Consider the following 13435-nt stretch of genomic DNA (forward strand, 5'->3'; position numbering starts at 1 on the left):
TTTTTTTTTTTTTAAGATTTTATTTACTTTTTTATTTGAGAGAGCATGTGCACCTGTGTATAGGAGGGGGGCAGAGGAAGAGGGAGAGAGAGAGAATCTCAAGCAGACTCCACACTGAGTGTGTAGGTGAACATGGGGCTCTATCCCACGACCCTGAGATCATGATCTGAGCTGAAATCAAGAGTTGGTTGCCTAACCACCACCCAGACGCCCCCTACGGGTCTTTCTAAAGGCTGTAGGACTTACAGCTTCCTTTCAAGTTCTAAAAGTCCAGATGCCCATTGAGCTTTTGATTAGTATACCTTTGGTCGAAGGTAATTGGAGGAAAGTACCTCTCAGATTACTTAGAATTCCAGTAGCCCCTGCTCTCACTGACTGGCCAGAGTTATCTTGCCTTCTCTTCTTTCTGAACTTATCCAGCATGCCAAAGAATGTTGTCAGAATAAGTTTTTTTTTTTTTTTTATCATTTTATTTTGGGAAGTATCAAACATGCATCAAAAAAGGGAGACTAATGTCATTGTACTCCATGTATCTGTCACCCAACCTCCATGATTATCAACTCATGGACACTTGTGTTTATCTATATCCCTATCTACTAGTTCCCCCTCCCCATTTATTTTAAAGTGAATCCCAGATGTCATGTAATTTCATCTATAAATATTCTTATGAGAATAAATGTTGGGTAGCCTGGGTGGCTCAGCGGTTTGGTGCCTGCATTCGGCCAGGGCATGATCCTGGAGACCCAGGATCAAGTCCCACATCGGGCTCCCTGCATGGAGCCTGCCTCTGCCTGTGTCTCTGCCTCTCTTGCTGTGTCTCTCATGAATAAATAAATAAAATCTTTTTTTTTTAAAGAATAAATGTTTATGGCACATATTTTCTTTTGTTTTAAATTCTATTCTGTGCCTCTCTTGCTGTGTCTCTCATGAATAAATAAATAAAATCTTTTTTTAAAAAAGATAATAAATGTTTATGGCACATATTTTCTTTTGTTTTAAATTCTATTCTATGATCTTATTCGTATTCACATACTTACTAGGATTAAAGTCAGAGGACCTTCAGATGATCAGTTCTATAGAGGTGTGGATATATTGTAAAATAGCCCCATGTTCTCCGGAACTGCATGTTCGCATTAGATGGTAAATTAAGAAAAAATTGAAAGCACAAGTGAAAGGCAGTGTTGGGTATGACAAGGGAAAAAGAGCTTTTCTCTTTAAGATAAGCCTTAGAGGAAGTTGGGTACTGTTGAACCCTGAGGTATTCCAGTAGTAACTTGGGGAGTCAGGCCCTGCCTTACTTTACATGTTGAACAGATGAGCCAGAGAAGTCCAGCCTCTACCTGAGTTGAACTGCTACGGGTCTTGATGGTGGTTAGAAATCAGTAACTTTTAAAAAGAAAGGTTTGTTTTTCCTAGCATCCTGTTTGCTTAACAACATCAACATGAACAGGAGAAAAAAAAATACAGAGCCGTCTGTTCCCCTGATTGAAAACCCAGTAGATACCTTGAAAGACAGCCTCAGGGGCAAGGAGGAACCTGAACCTCCGTATCACTACACCTGCTGAACTCTCATTCCTCTCATTCTTTCACTCTGTTTTCCTTGGGGCTCTCCATACATCCTACCATTCCATAAACTCCACTAGTTTAAGCTCTGGTTAGAAATCATTTAACAAGGCCTGTGTTGCCCACTCCCAACCTCACACCCCCAGAGACATCCACCATAGATAGACATCATATTGGAAAATTTCCAGACGTCACTGTGAGAAAAAGTCAAACTTTAGAGCATTCAGATGCTATTGGTAGTAAGGTTAAATGTTTATCTTTTTCTATATTATTTAAAAACTCACAGCACATTCCCTTCTGTGCTATAACCTCTTAATTTGTTTTGGTCTATTAGATGAATACTTAACAATCGCAGTGTTCAGTGTCTCTGGTTAGGTTGGTATTGTGTTGAGATAAAAAGAAATGAGGGGCACCTGGGCACTCAGGTGGTTAAGCAACTGACCCTTTGATTTCAGCTTAGGTCATGGTATCAGGGTCATGAGATGGAGCCCCTGTTCTGGGCTCCCCATTCAGTGAGGAGTCTGTTTGAGATCCCCCCCCCTTCTCTCCTTCTGCTCTTCTCCCCATTTGTGTGCTTACGTGCTCTCTCTCTTTCTCATAAGTAAGTAAATAAATCCTTTTTAAAAAATGAGGCCATTTCTGTTGCTGTTCGTATACAGGGAATGAGGTATAAAATAACGAGAAGGAAGATTTACTTCCGGCATGATCAAGGAAAACATTTGAGTTAGGTATTGAAGGATGGGTAATATTTGGAAACAGAGAGATGACTAAACGGTGTTCCAGATGGAAAGAACACTGTGAACAAAGGGAAAATGATGTGGAGCACACAGAAGGAGCCACCCATTATTCATTTTTTATTCATTTTGGCTGCAGTGTAGGACGCCAGAGGAAAGTATGAGGAAAAAGGAAAGATGGGGATGAGTGAGTGAAAATTGGTACATTTTGTGTTTTATCTAAAGGTTATACACAGTATTTTAAAGTACTATGGCTTTTTAATTTAAGTAATCTCTTTGTAGTGGAAGATTCCCAAACTATTTTCCAGAATTAAAAGTTACCAGAGAAATAGAACAATAATTAAGTCTCTCCCTCTTACATAATGTACTTCTATTTCATGGAGTTTCAAAAAATAAGAGAATTCTTTCCCCATTAAAAATGTTTGGGGAGGAGGTAACATGATACTGTAAGCATTTATCTTAGTGCTTTGTAGAGATAAAAGCTTCTTAATTTAGGAATGTGCATGTGTTTAAATTTTATTTTTGATGGTTACATTTCATTTTTTTAAATTTGAAGCAGTGTCAAAGATACAGAAAAGCTGAAGTTCAGTACAAAGAACTTTTCTCTGATTTATTGGAGAATATTGCTGACATAATGTTCAGTCACCCACAAATACTGTTACTTATTTCCTAGAAAGAATTGCTCCTTCATAACTACAATATAACCATAAAAAAGTTAACATTGTACATCTGTCTAATCCTCAGACTCCATTCAAGTTCACCAACTGTCCCAACAACTCCTAGTAAAACGATCCAGTTCAGATTTATCATTTTATTTGTTGGCCTCCCTCTTTATTCCCTTTAAATCTGGAGAAGTTCTTCAGTCTTTGATGTTTACGACCTTGAAACTTCTGGAGATGAAGGCCAGTTGTTTTGTAGAATGTACCTCACTTTGAGTTTGTCTAATGGTTCCTTGTGCTCAGATTCGGGTGATATGTCCTGGCAGGAATATTACAGAAGTGGTGCTGTGTCCTTTCCATTATATCCTGTCAGGGGGCACACCGTTTTGACTTGTCCCATTACTGTTGGTATTCATTCTGATTATTTGATTTAGGTGGTCTCTGGCAGACTCCTTGTATAAAAAGTGTTTTGAGGTAAGGTACTTCGAGAACGTGTTAAACTTCCCCATGACTCATCACACTTTCAGTTGATGGGTTTATTCAGTGGGTTGTAATCTGTTACTATTATAATTTGTTTTGATGCTTCAGATTGTACCAGATTTCTCTAGTAGACGCCCCTTGAAGCTGGCTTCTTATTTCTGTGACATTTCTCCATTATTCTTTGAGTATTCCTGTTGTGACACAAGAATATGTTCCAGGCTCCTCTTGTCTCTGCCTTTGCCCTAGAATAGCCATTTTTCCAAGGAATCCTTAATAGTGGACAGTGGTATTAGAAAGCAAAGTCTGGGTGCTAGGTGTGGCCATTGCTATTGGAATACTGCTGATCTCAGGCCCTGTCAATGGATAGAACTAAGGAGAATGTGTAATTATGTGTCAATATGTATATATATAGTTATACACACCCATTTATATCCATGTCTGTCCATCTGTCTATCTAGAAAACTAGGAGTTCACATAGGTAACTCCAATTCCTATCAACACTGCAGTGCCCATTCTAGTTTTCTCTCCTTCCATATTTGTACACTCATTCACTGACAGTGAGGAACCTGGTTCCCATTATCCTGATCATTCCCCTTATGATCAACCACTTTCCTGTTGCCACTGAAGCCACCTCCACCGTGTGGGTGCCTTCCTCAGCCTACAGGGCCTCCAGCACCCTGCCCTGGGCTTCCCTTCAGTGCACCCTGCCCGCCCCCACCCTGCCCAAGCTTCAACCTACCATACCAGGCCTCTCCCAACATCCCTGGGTGGGCACCACCCTCCTCACCCTACTGAGACTTGTCTTATCCCAGGCTGTCCTCCCCTCAAACGAGTGCCCTCTCTCCCTGCCTCTGGCTTCCATGCACAGAGCCATTGTTCTTACTCTGCTTGGGCTCTGACAACCTGCAAAAGACCTTCCTCAATTATACCCCAAACCTCTGAAGCGTATATGGAAGAATAGGAAAACATCTACAGTCCTTTACATAAAAAAATGTTTAGGAAGAAAACACTATGTTCTTTTAGGGAATTGAAAGTGTCTGGAATTAAAATTGCATATGGCTCTGAAATTTCATTCACAAATTCATTTGACATAATATCTTTGAACTCCTACTGAGCGCCGGGCACTGAGCTCTGCCACTGGGGTTAGAGCAGTGAGCTTGGCCAAATCCCTTCCTTCCGGGGATCCCTGGGTGGCTCAGCGGTTTAGCGCCTGTCTTCGGCCCAGGGTATGATCCTGGGGTCCCAGGATTGAGTCCCACGTCAGACTCCCTGCATGGAGCCTGCTTCTCCCTCTGCCTGTGTTTCTGCCTCTGTGTGGGTGTGTGTGTGTGTCTTTTATGAATAAATAAATAAAATCTTTTAAAAAAATCCCTTCCTTCTGAAGCTGCATTCTTTGACTGGGGCTGTTTAAGAGGTTATCAGTTTGTTAGTAACAAATTGATCACCTCTCTAACCCTGTTTCCTCATGTCAGATGGAAATAGTCGTAATTTTGCTGATGGGATTGTTGTGAAAATTGAATAATATGTGTTAGTTACTGTCATAATCATCACAGAAACAATATACAGATACTTCAACTGCAGCATCATTTATCACTCTAAAACTTATTTTAAAATTTCATTTAGGGATCCCTGGGTGGCGCAGCAGTTTGGCGCCTGCCTTTGGCCCAGGGCGCGATCCTGGAGACCCGGGATCGAATCCCACGTCGGGTTCCCAGTGCACGGAGCCTGCTCCTCCCTCTGCCTGTGTCTCTGCCTCTCTCTCTCTCTCTCTCTCTCTGTGACTATCATAAATAAATAAAAATATTTAAAAAATAAAAATAAAAAGAATAAAATTTCATTTAATAGTGTGATAAGAAAACAAAACATTCCTGGGAAAGAAAGTGATATCTGCTCTTCAAATTATTTTTCCTTTCCTTAAGCATACTTTTATCTAGGAATAGGCACTTTAGTTTAAATTGTATGCCTGTGTGTGTGTGTCTGTCCTGTTTCCTGAGTCTTAGAATATAATATAAAAGTGTAAATAAGCAGCATGACATTTGTTGGCAATGTTTGAATCAGATGACAGTTTAATAGGTTTTCATGGGGCCTGAGAGACACAACATACTCATATATTTGGAGCACAGTCAATGAAAAGATAATTATTATACATGACTAGAAGAGTGACCATTTTGTTTCATAGCATTTAAGTGATAAAATACCTTTTTTTGTTTTTAAGGGAAGGTGATGGCTTAATACTAACAATACATTTTCTTTTTAATCTTACGGCTGCTGGTCTTTGAACCTAAATAATGATTGCTGTTGAAACTGATACATCTGGTAATATTTATATTACTATATTAGTGATGGTATTTAAATACATAGAGCATATATGCTCTAAAACTAACATTTGCCCTGGAAGCCATGCCTTCTGTCATCAGAGATGTAACAAGTCTCTAACTTTTGCTTCAATGTACATGTGGTACTCTTAATGAGGCAGTATTTAGGGATAGGATCATGATTTACTTTATAAAATATAATTAAAATTAATGTGACATTTTATATTTGTGTCATTTGTCATTTAATGTTAGGAGTAACAGTTACTTAAGCATAGGTTGTAATAAGGAGAAGAAGAACTCTGGGAATGCAGAAGGAAATACAAAGCCTCATAACTTTAATGGCTGGGTGAAATCTTACTCTCTAATTTTGTATAGGCAGCTTTGATAAAGGTAAAGGCCTCACTGAATAATGAGCATGCTATAGAATTATGACAGTATCAGCTAATTGAGTGATTAATTGAGTAATTTAGTTTTTGCCTGTGCTGCCAGCTAGCAGAGCACAACTCATTCCAAGGCAGAAGTGGGTTAACTAGGAAGAAGGCTTATGAGTAGATAGTCCAAAAAGAGGTGAATCAGGCAAGGAAGATGAGATTGATGAAGTTTTGGAATATAGGTGAGGTTTGGTGGGGTGAGGTCCGGAGCCAACGATCAGGAAAGAATTCTTGAGACGTCTTTGGTGCAAAATGGTGGGGTTTTTTGTTTGTTTGTTTTAAGATTTTATTTATTCATTCATGAGACACACACAGAGAGAGAGAGAGAGAGAGAGAGAGGTAGAGACAGGCGTTCCAAATGGTGGTTTTATTAAAGCACGGGGACAGGACCTGTGGGCAGAAAGAGCTGCTGCCCCGGGCCTGTAAGGAGTGACTGATCAGATACCTGAGAGTTGGGAGGGGTTTGAGGATAGCATACTGTCTAAGGAATTCTGGAAGCAAGGTTTCCAGGATCTTGAAGGGCCTAGCTATTGTTGGGAAAAGGTCTTTTATTACCATCTAATAAAACCTTAGTCATGAGACCCTTCGGAGGTATATCCGTGTGCCGTGTGCTTGGGGGATGATTGCCAACATGTATCTTGGGGGGGTTTAGAGATAAAGGAGGTTTCTAAAGGAATTTTTATATGTTAAAGTAGACTTAAAGGATCCTGGGGGTCGGGCTAAGATTGCCTTCTGCCCTTAGCAAAGTATTGACATGGATTGAGGCAGTTGAGTCAGTAGAGGAATGTCCCTCTGCCTGCTTCGAGACTTGTCAGTGTGCTGCCCTGGGCTTGTGCTTTGTCCTCAGATAGTCCTCTGTTCCCTCATCATTCCCGCCCCCCCCCCCCCGAACAATTAGAACCCTGGAGAAGAGCTTGGGGCAAAGGAAAAGTTCTCTAATACAAAGTATTAAGGAATATTAGGCAAAGTAGTAGGCTGAGAAGATAGCCCATTTGTTGGCTGTAAAGATTGACAAGTTGGAAGGCATTAAGGATCTGATAATATGCTTTCCTTTTCTTTTCTTTAAGATTTTATGTGTTTATTAGAGGGAGAGAAAGAGCACAAACCAGGGATAGGGGCAGAGGGAGATGGAGAAGCCGGCTCCCCACTGAGCAGGGAGAAGAGTGGAGCTCTACTCTGGGCTTGATCCCAGGATCCTGAAATCCTGACCTAGGCAAAGGCAGACGCTTAACCTACTGAGCCGTCCAGGGGCCCCATAACATACTTTTCTAATGTGGAACACATACTGTTGCCAAAATGTATTATAATTCTGTATTATAGATGAATGAGGAAAGGAGAAAGGGGACAGGCACAAGAGATTAGGGTAAATAAGGAATGAACCAGTCAGTCAGGAGGTGAGTTGGGGAGTGTGGAATAGAGAGTGGAAAGGGAGAACAGTAAAGAAGGAAAGAAATAGAAAAGAAAGGACAGAATGAGAAAGAGGATCACACCTTTCTGGATTTGTAGACTTTAGAATTATTTGGAATTGTCCATTGAGTTACAAGTTATGGCTTAAATTTCTTCGGGGTTTTTTGGTAAAGTTTTTAATATTTGCTAAGAACTGGGAAGAGTTTTCCTTTAAAGTTTCAGGATTTGTTTTTGTTTTTCAACAGAGCAACCATAACACCTGACCTAGGGATATTATTCTGTGGATTGTATTCATCAGCAAGATAACATTAACTTGATAGCAGAAGAAATGAATCAAGACAAAGGTGCAACTGAAGATATCGTTCCTCTGCTAAACTCTGTAGTCAAGCGTTGCTGTTAGCTTTTATCATTTAAACATTTGTCATCTTCTATGTTTCAAGCACTATTCTAAATGTCAGGGATAAAAGGATGCATAGGACAACATTCTTGCCTTCAAGGATTGGGCTGGTTAATGGGAAAGAGAAGTGATGGGTCTATTTAAAATGTTTTGACAACATGAAGAGGGAGCTCTGTGAAAGAAGTGTACCTGTAGAGGTTAGAGAAAGGTTTCCAGAAAGTAACTTTGTGTGATGTTTACATAAGGTGGTCAGGTGGAGCCTTGTAGGCAGAAAGCTAGATTGCTGTGCAAAGGTGCAGGAGTGTAAAAGAGTGCTTTGGGGCAATTAGGGACAGTTTAATGTGATGAGAGCATAGAAGGGGGGGTGGAAGGAGGGGGAAAGTAATTGAAAAATGAAGCAGAAAGAGGAGGTTGAGGCCACATTCTGAAAGATTACTGGTGAAGGAGTTGGATGTTGTCTACTAGGGGTGTGATAACACAGGGCAGTGCTGGTAGTAGACATGGGCGAACAGGTGAGTGGGACAGAGAAGATTCAAAAACAATCTCCAAATAAATAAAATCTTAAAAAAAAAAAAAAAAAAGGGATGCTTGGGTGGCTTAGTCAGTGGTTGAGCATGTGCCTTCGCCTCAGGGCGTGATCCCAGAGGTCCGGTGCCCTGCGTGGAGCCTGCTTCTCTCTCTCTGCCTATCTCTCTGTGTCTCTCATGAATAAATAAATAAAATCTTTAAAAACAAAAAAGTCTCCAAAACATGAGTATTATTTAGGGCAGTACTTCAGATCATTGGGAGAGGCTGGATTTATTCATCAGTGGTGCTGGAAAAATTTGTTGACTCTTTGAGAAGGACAATTAAGTTACTAGCTGAGAAAATATTTTATTTGATATATTTATATTAAGAATATCAGGTTTAGGGATGCCTGGGTGGCTCAGTAGGTTAAGCATCTGACTCCTGATCCCAGTTCAGGTCTAGATCTCCAAGTCATGAATTCAAGCCCTGCATTGGGCTCCACACTAAGCATGGAGCCTACTTAAAAAAAAAAAAAAAAATATATATATATATATATATATATATATATATATATACACACACACGCACACACATATATGTATGTATATGTATGTATGTTGTATTTAGATTTTTGTTTGAAACTCTGGCTTTATAACTAAATAACCCTGGAACTTTTTTTGTAGCATCTGCAGAAAAAGAGGCAATCAAGGGTACATACTCCAAAGTACTGGATGCATATGGACTTTTAGGTGTTTTACGATTAAATCTTGGTAAGTTTATTATTCAGTATAATTAATCATCTTTTTTATCTCTATTAATTCTAAGGATTTGAGAGATTGCTTGTATATCATTTCATATTCCATATTTGAGCTAAAAGCATGGTAACATCTTTTAAACCCTAATTATGCTAATCTTGGGAAAATGTTTGTTGGTTGAAAAGGCATGTGACATACTCAAGCTGTTGTGATTTTAAGTTTCAGAGAAATTATCCTATATGAACACTTGAAGATTGGTATCAGTTGTTAAAAGAGAAAATCAGGGCATTGTCTTTTTTGTTTGTTCCAGTGCTTTAAGAAAAGACGTCTTAGACGTCACACTGATTGCTCTGGTTTATAGTAGAAAGGACATCTGCTTTGTATTTAAAAGGTCTCAGCTTGAGTCTATCCCTGCCACTTAATGTCACCGCAGGCTGTAGAGTAACCCTTGTGATTACTGATTACTGGTTTGACTGTAACTGCGTAGCTGGAAGTGTGGCCCAAGGCCTGGTACCAGTCTGTGAACCATTTTGTTATTGGTATGTGATGAGATAAGGAGCTTGCACCATCATGCAAATCCACACATGGCTCCCTTGGTTGATAGAGTCTTACTATGCAAAAAAAAAGTCAGCTAAGCTGAACAGTGAATTTAGTGAGGTAATTGATTTCCATTCTGGAACATGCACCTTTCTCACTGTGACAGTCCATGGGCCAAACTTGAGAAGGACTGGTGTAAAGTGGAGATTTGTCATTTGTTATGAATCTATCACATGTAAAGCACTATGCCTAGGTGCTTAGCTAATATTGCCTCAGGTAACCCTCACAGTCCAGTGAGGTTTATTTTAATCCTGGTTTGTGAGGGAGTGTATCTCAGGTTGGTTCTGTTAGCACACTAAAGTTGGTCTAGATACTAAGTGGCAGAGCCAAGATTCAGGGCCACTTCTGCCCATCAAAGTACACCACCGCTGAATTTTGCCTTCATGCTAATTTCATGGGATTTTTGCCAAAATTAGTGAAAATATCTGTGAAAGTTTTTGTAAACCAAATTGCTTTATAAATTGTTATCAGGGGCTTTCTGTTCATATGTCAACTCCAGCAGCTCACATTTACATTTTTTCCATTTCTTTCAACTGTGCTATTTACAAAGAGCTCCCACATTTATTGTCTTATGTGGATTTCCTGACAATCATAAAGGAAAGATGGGGAAGATAACATATAGATTATATTTTTACTTGATAAATTTTTTTATATCAGATTAATCAAAGGAATAATTTCATCAATGTGAGATTATTCTGTTAATGTTTAAATGGTTCATGGATCTAAATGTGTTTAATCAAGGATTTTTTTCAACTTTTGCAAAAATCCAGTTGTAAATGTAAACATGTCCATGTCAGTTTAAAATAAGCCTGCTGTCAGATTTTAAAAGTTGGAAACATGACAAGAAAGTTGGAGGAAATTTTGAATAACTTGAAAAATATTGGGACTTTTCATCTGATGAATTCTTTGGTTTTTGCAGGTGATACCATGTTACATTATCTGGTTTTAGTCACTGGATGTATGTCTGTTGGAAAAATTCAAGAATCTGAAGTTTTCCGAGTTACTTCTACTGAATTCATATCACTACGAATTGATTCTTCAGATGAGGATCGCATTTCAGAAGTGCGAAAAGTTTTGAATTCAGGAAACTTTTATTTTGCATGGTCTGCATCTGGAATCAGTTTAGATCTAAGTCTTAATGCACATCGTAGCATGCAAGAACACACAACTGATAATAGATTTTTCTGGTGAGTTTGTGTTAACGTTTTTTCCCTTGGTAATCATGTGCTTGCTGTGCAATAGTTTGGTGATTTGGTGCATAGTGTGTTCATCAGTTATTTCCAGAGATAGCAAGGATGGACATTGCTGATTGAGCACCCCACTGTCTCCTGCTCCAGAATCCTCAGCAGAGCATAGCAGGCAGCCAGTGTCAGCTTATTGAAGTTCCCGTGTGACATGTGACATGCAACCCATTTGCTCTGCCCAATCTATTTTTTTTTTTAATTTTTATTTATTTATGATAGTCATAGAGAGAGAGAGAGGCAGAGACACAGGCGGAGGGAGAAGCAGGCTCCATGCACCGGGAGCCTGATGTGGGATTCGATCCCGGGTCTCCAGGATCGCGCCCTGGGCCAAAGGCAGGCGCCAAACCGCTGCGCCACCCAGGGATCCCTGCTCTGCCCAATCTAAACTGACCTTTCATTTCTGAAATATATTATTTAAGATATTTATTTTAAAATTAAGATTGAATTAGTTGTAATCAAGTTGTGATACTCATATTTACTGTTCATAGTTTGAGATCTTGTTTCTGGCAGTACTGTTTTTCCTTTTTTTTTTAGTACTGTTTTTCTAAGACCGCATTGCCTCATTATTTTTAATTTAAAGGTAATAGGTGCATAATCTTGATTTAAGAGCAATGGACTGTGAAGAAGTGATATGCTAGGATAAAGTTTAGTACTATAATAAAGTAAGACTTAAGTAGGTAATGGATATTTCATGATTATGCATAAACTGTACTATAGTATGCACAAAAGGTAAGCACATGTAACTATAATTAGTGCTGCTTTATTGGAGCTGACCAGTTTTCTAGGATACTGTTTCTCTTGTCCACAGTCAGCATTGCTGTAGACATTTTCCCCTAACATCATGTAGTAATTATATTTCATTATGTTTGCACGTCCTAAGACCGCAGTCCAGGACTCTCTGCCCTTGGGTCTCCCTCAGTAGGTCAGATTCAAGGTGTTCCTCCTGGATATTTTCTTTTCCTCCCACTTGCACCATCTATGTATGGTCCTTGAGTGGCTCGTTTAGTCTGACCTATCTGTCTTGGGTGTCAGAGGGCTCAAAGTCAACAAAACCTTAGGATAAAAACAAACTTTAGAGGAAGCTTTTTAGCTAATGTGTAAGTTTTTTGGCCCAGCATAGTAATACAGAGGAGAAACGAGGCAGAATGAAAAAAAGACTCCAGCATCCTAGAGACTTGGAACCTCACAAAGGAGGAGACAATGAAGGGCTGGGAAGGAAGGGTTAATGGGGCAATTAAGTGAGCCTAGAGGTCAGCCCCACACTTTTTCTGATGGAAGAGACATCGAAATCCCTGAAAAGTTAAGGTGGTGCAGATGGGCAGGGCAGTTGCCCTGACTTTTTTCTCCCCACTCTGGTCATTCTAACCCCAAATATCTTAGATTAAGAGATAAAAATTTTCTTGCCAATAATTAGAAGTTTAAGCGGGTGTGGATGCATTGGCTCCAATGATCAGCAGTTAAGCACATTTGCTAAGTTTAACCAGTAGGAGTAATTTATTTATTTATTTCATTTACTTAAGGGTGGAGGTGGCAACAGTTTACCTAACAGACTGAGGGGGTTTGTTGAATAGGAGACAGGTTGAACAAAAGGGAGACTAAAACACCAAGAATGAGTTTTGGTAATTTTACACTTTCTACAATTTTTCCGAGGATTGGCATTCTTGAGCTTCACCTTGCATAGAAAAATGAAAGCTTTATGAATTTATTATGCATACTCTTGTAGCTTAGTAGAAATATTTTCCAGGATACAGCCAAGTAAGTTTTGTTTCCAGAGTCACAAACACCTATCACAAAAACCCCACTCATTTATTCCTTTGGAGATTTGAAGCTGCAGCCAGTTGAGAGTTGTTTATGAATTTAAATAGAATTAAGACAGCAATTCATTGACAGCAAAGAAAAATGAAAACTGATGGTAGAGGGAGAAACTACCTGAACAAATACATAGGATCCCAGTTGTATTTAAATGGAGACAGGTATGTTGCTTATACTTCTGCCATGACATGGGACTCTCTATGGTATCTGGACATACTGGATCACAGTCATTTGAACTTCACCTCAGATCAGTATAGGCAATAGGAGAGTATGGAGGCTTATGTCATATTTTGAAAATACTTAATGGCCATTGGATTGAGTGTTAGTCTAATAGTAATCTCACCATTCACTTACGTAGATGGTTTATCAGAATTGCACGTGCCCACCAGCTGTCTTATCTCTACCATCGCCTATACCCTGAGGAGGAGGGCTGGGCAGCTGCTGGTCTAGCAGTAGTGCTGTGTATTAATGAGACTAAGACAGTGAGATAGTGCAGAGTACTTAAGAAAAATTTCTACCTAAAACAGGAGAGTT

At 39.5% G+C, this 13435-nt stretch overlaps 1 protein-coding gene across 12 annotated transcripts in view; it reads left to right on the forward strand.

Moving 5' to 3' along the window:
- SYNJ1 (synaptojanin 1) overlaps positions 1-13435 on the forward strand; it is a 91602-nt gene that overhangs the window by 14342 nt on the left and 63825 nt on the right. For all 12 annotated transcript variants that reach the window (XM_041734976.1, XM_041734978.1, XM_041734980.1 and 9 more), the window contains exons 3-4: positions 9177-9263; positions 10765-11032. In XM_041734976.1, the coding sequence (XP_041590910.1) occupies positions 9177-9263; positions 10765-11032 (355 nt within the window). The remainder of the gene's footprint in view (positions 1-9176; positions 9264-10764; positions 11033-13435) is intronic.

The sequence above is a fragment of the Vulpes lagopus genome, chromosome 20, assembly GCF_018345385.1.
Source record: "Vulpes lagopus strain Blue_001 chromosome 20, ASM1834538v1, whole genome shotgun sequence".
Lineage (NCBI taxonomy): Eukaryota > Metazoa > Chordata > Mammalia > Carnivora > Canidae > Vulpes > Vulpes lagopus.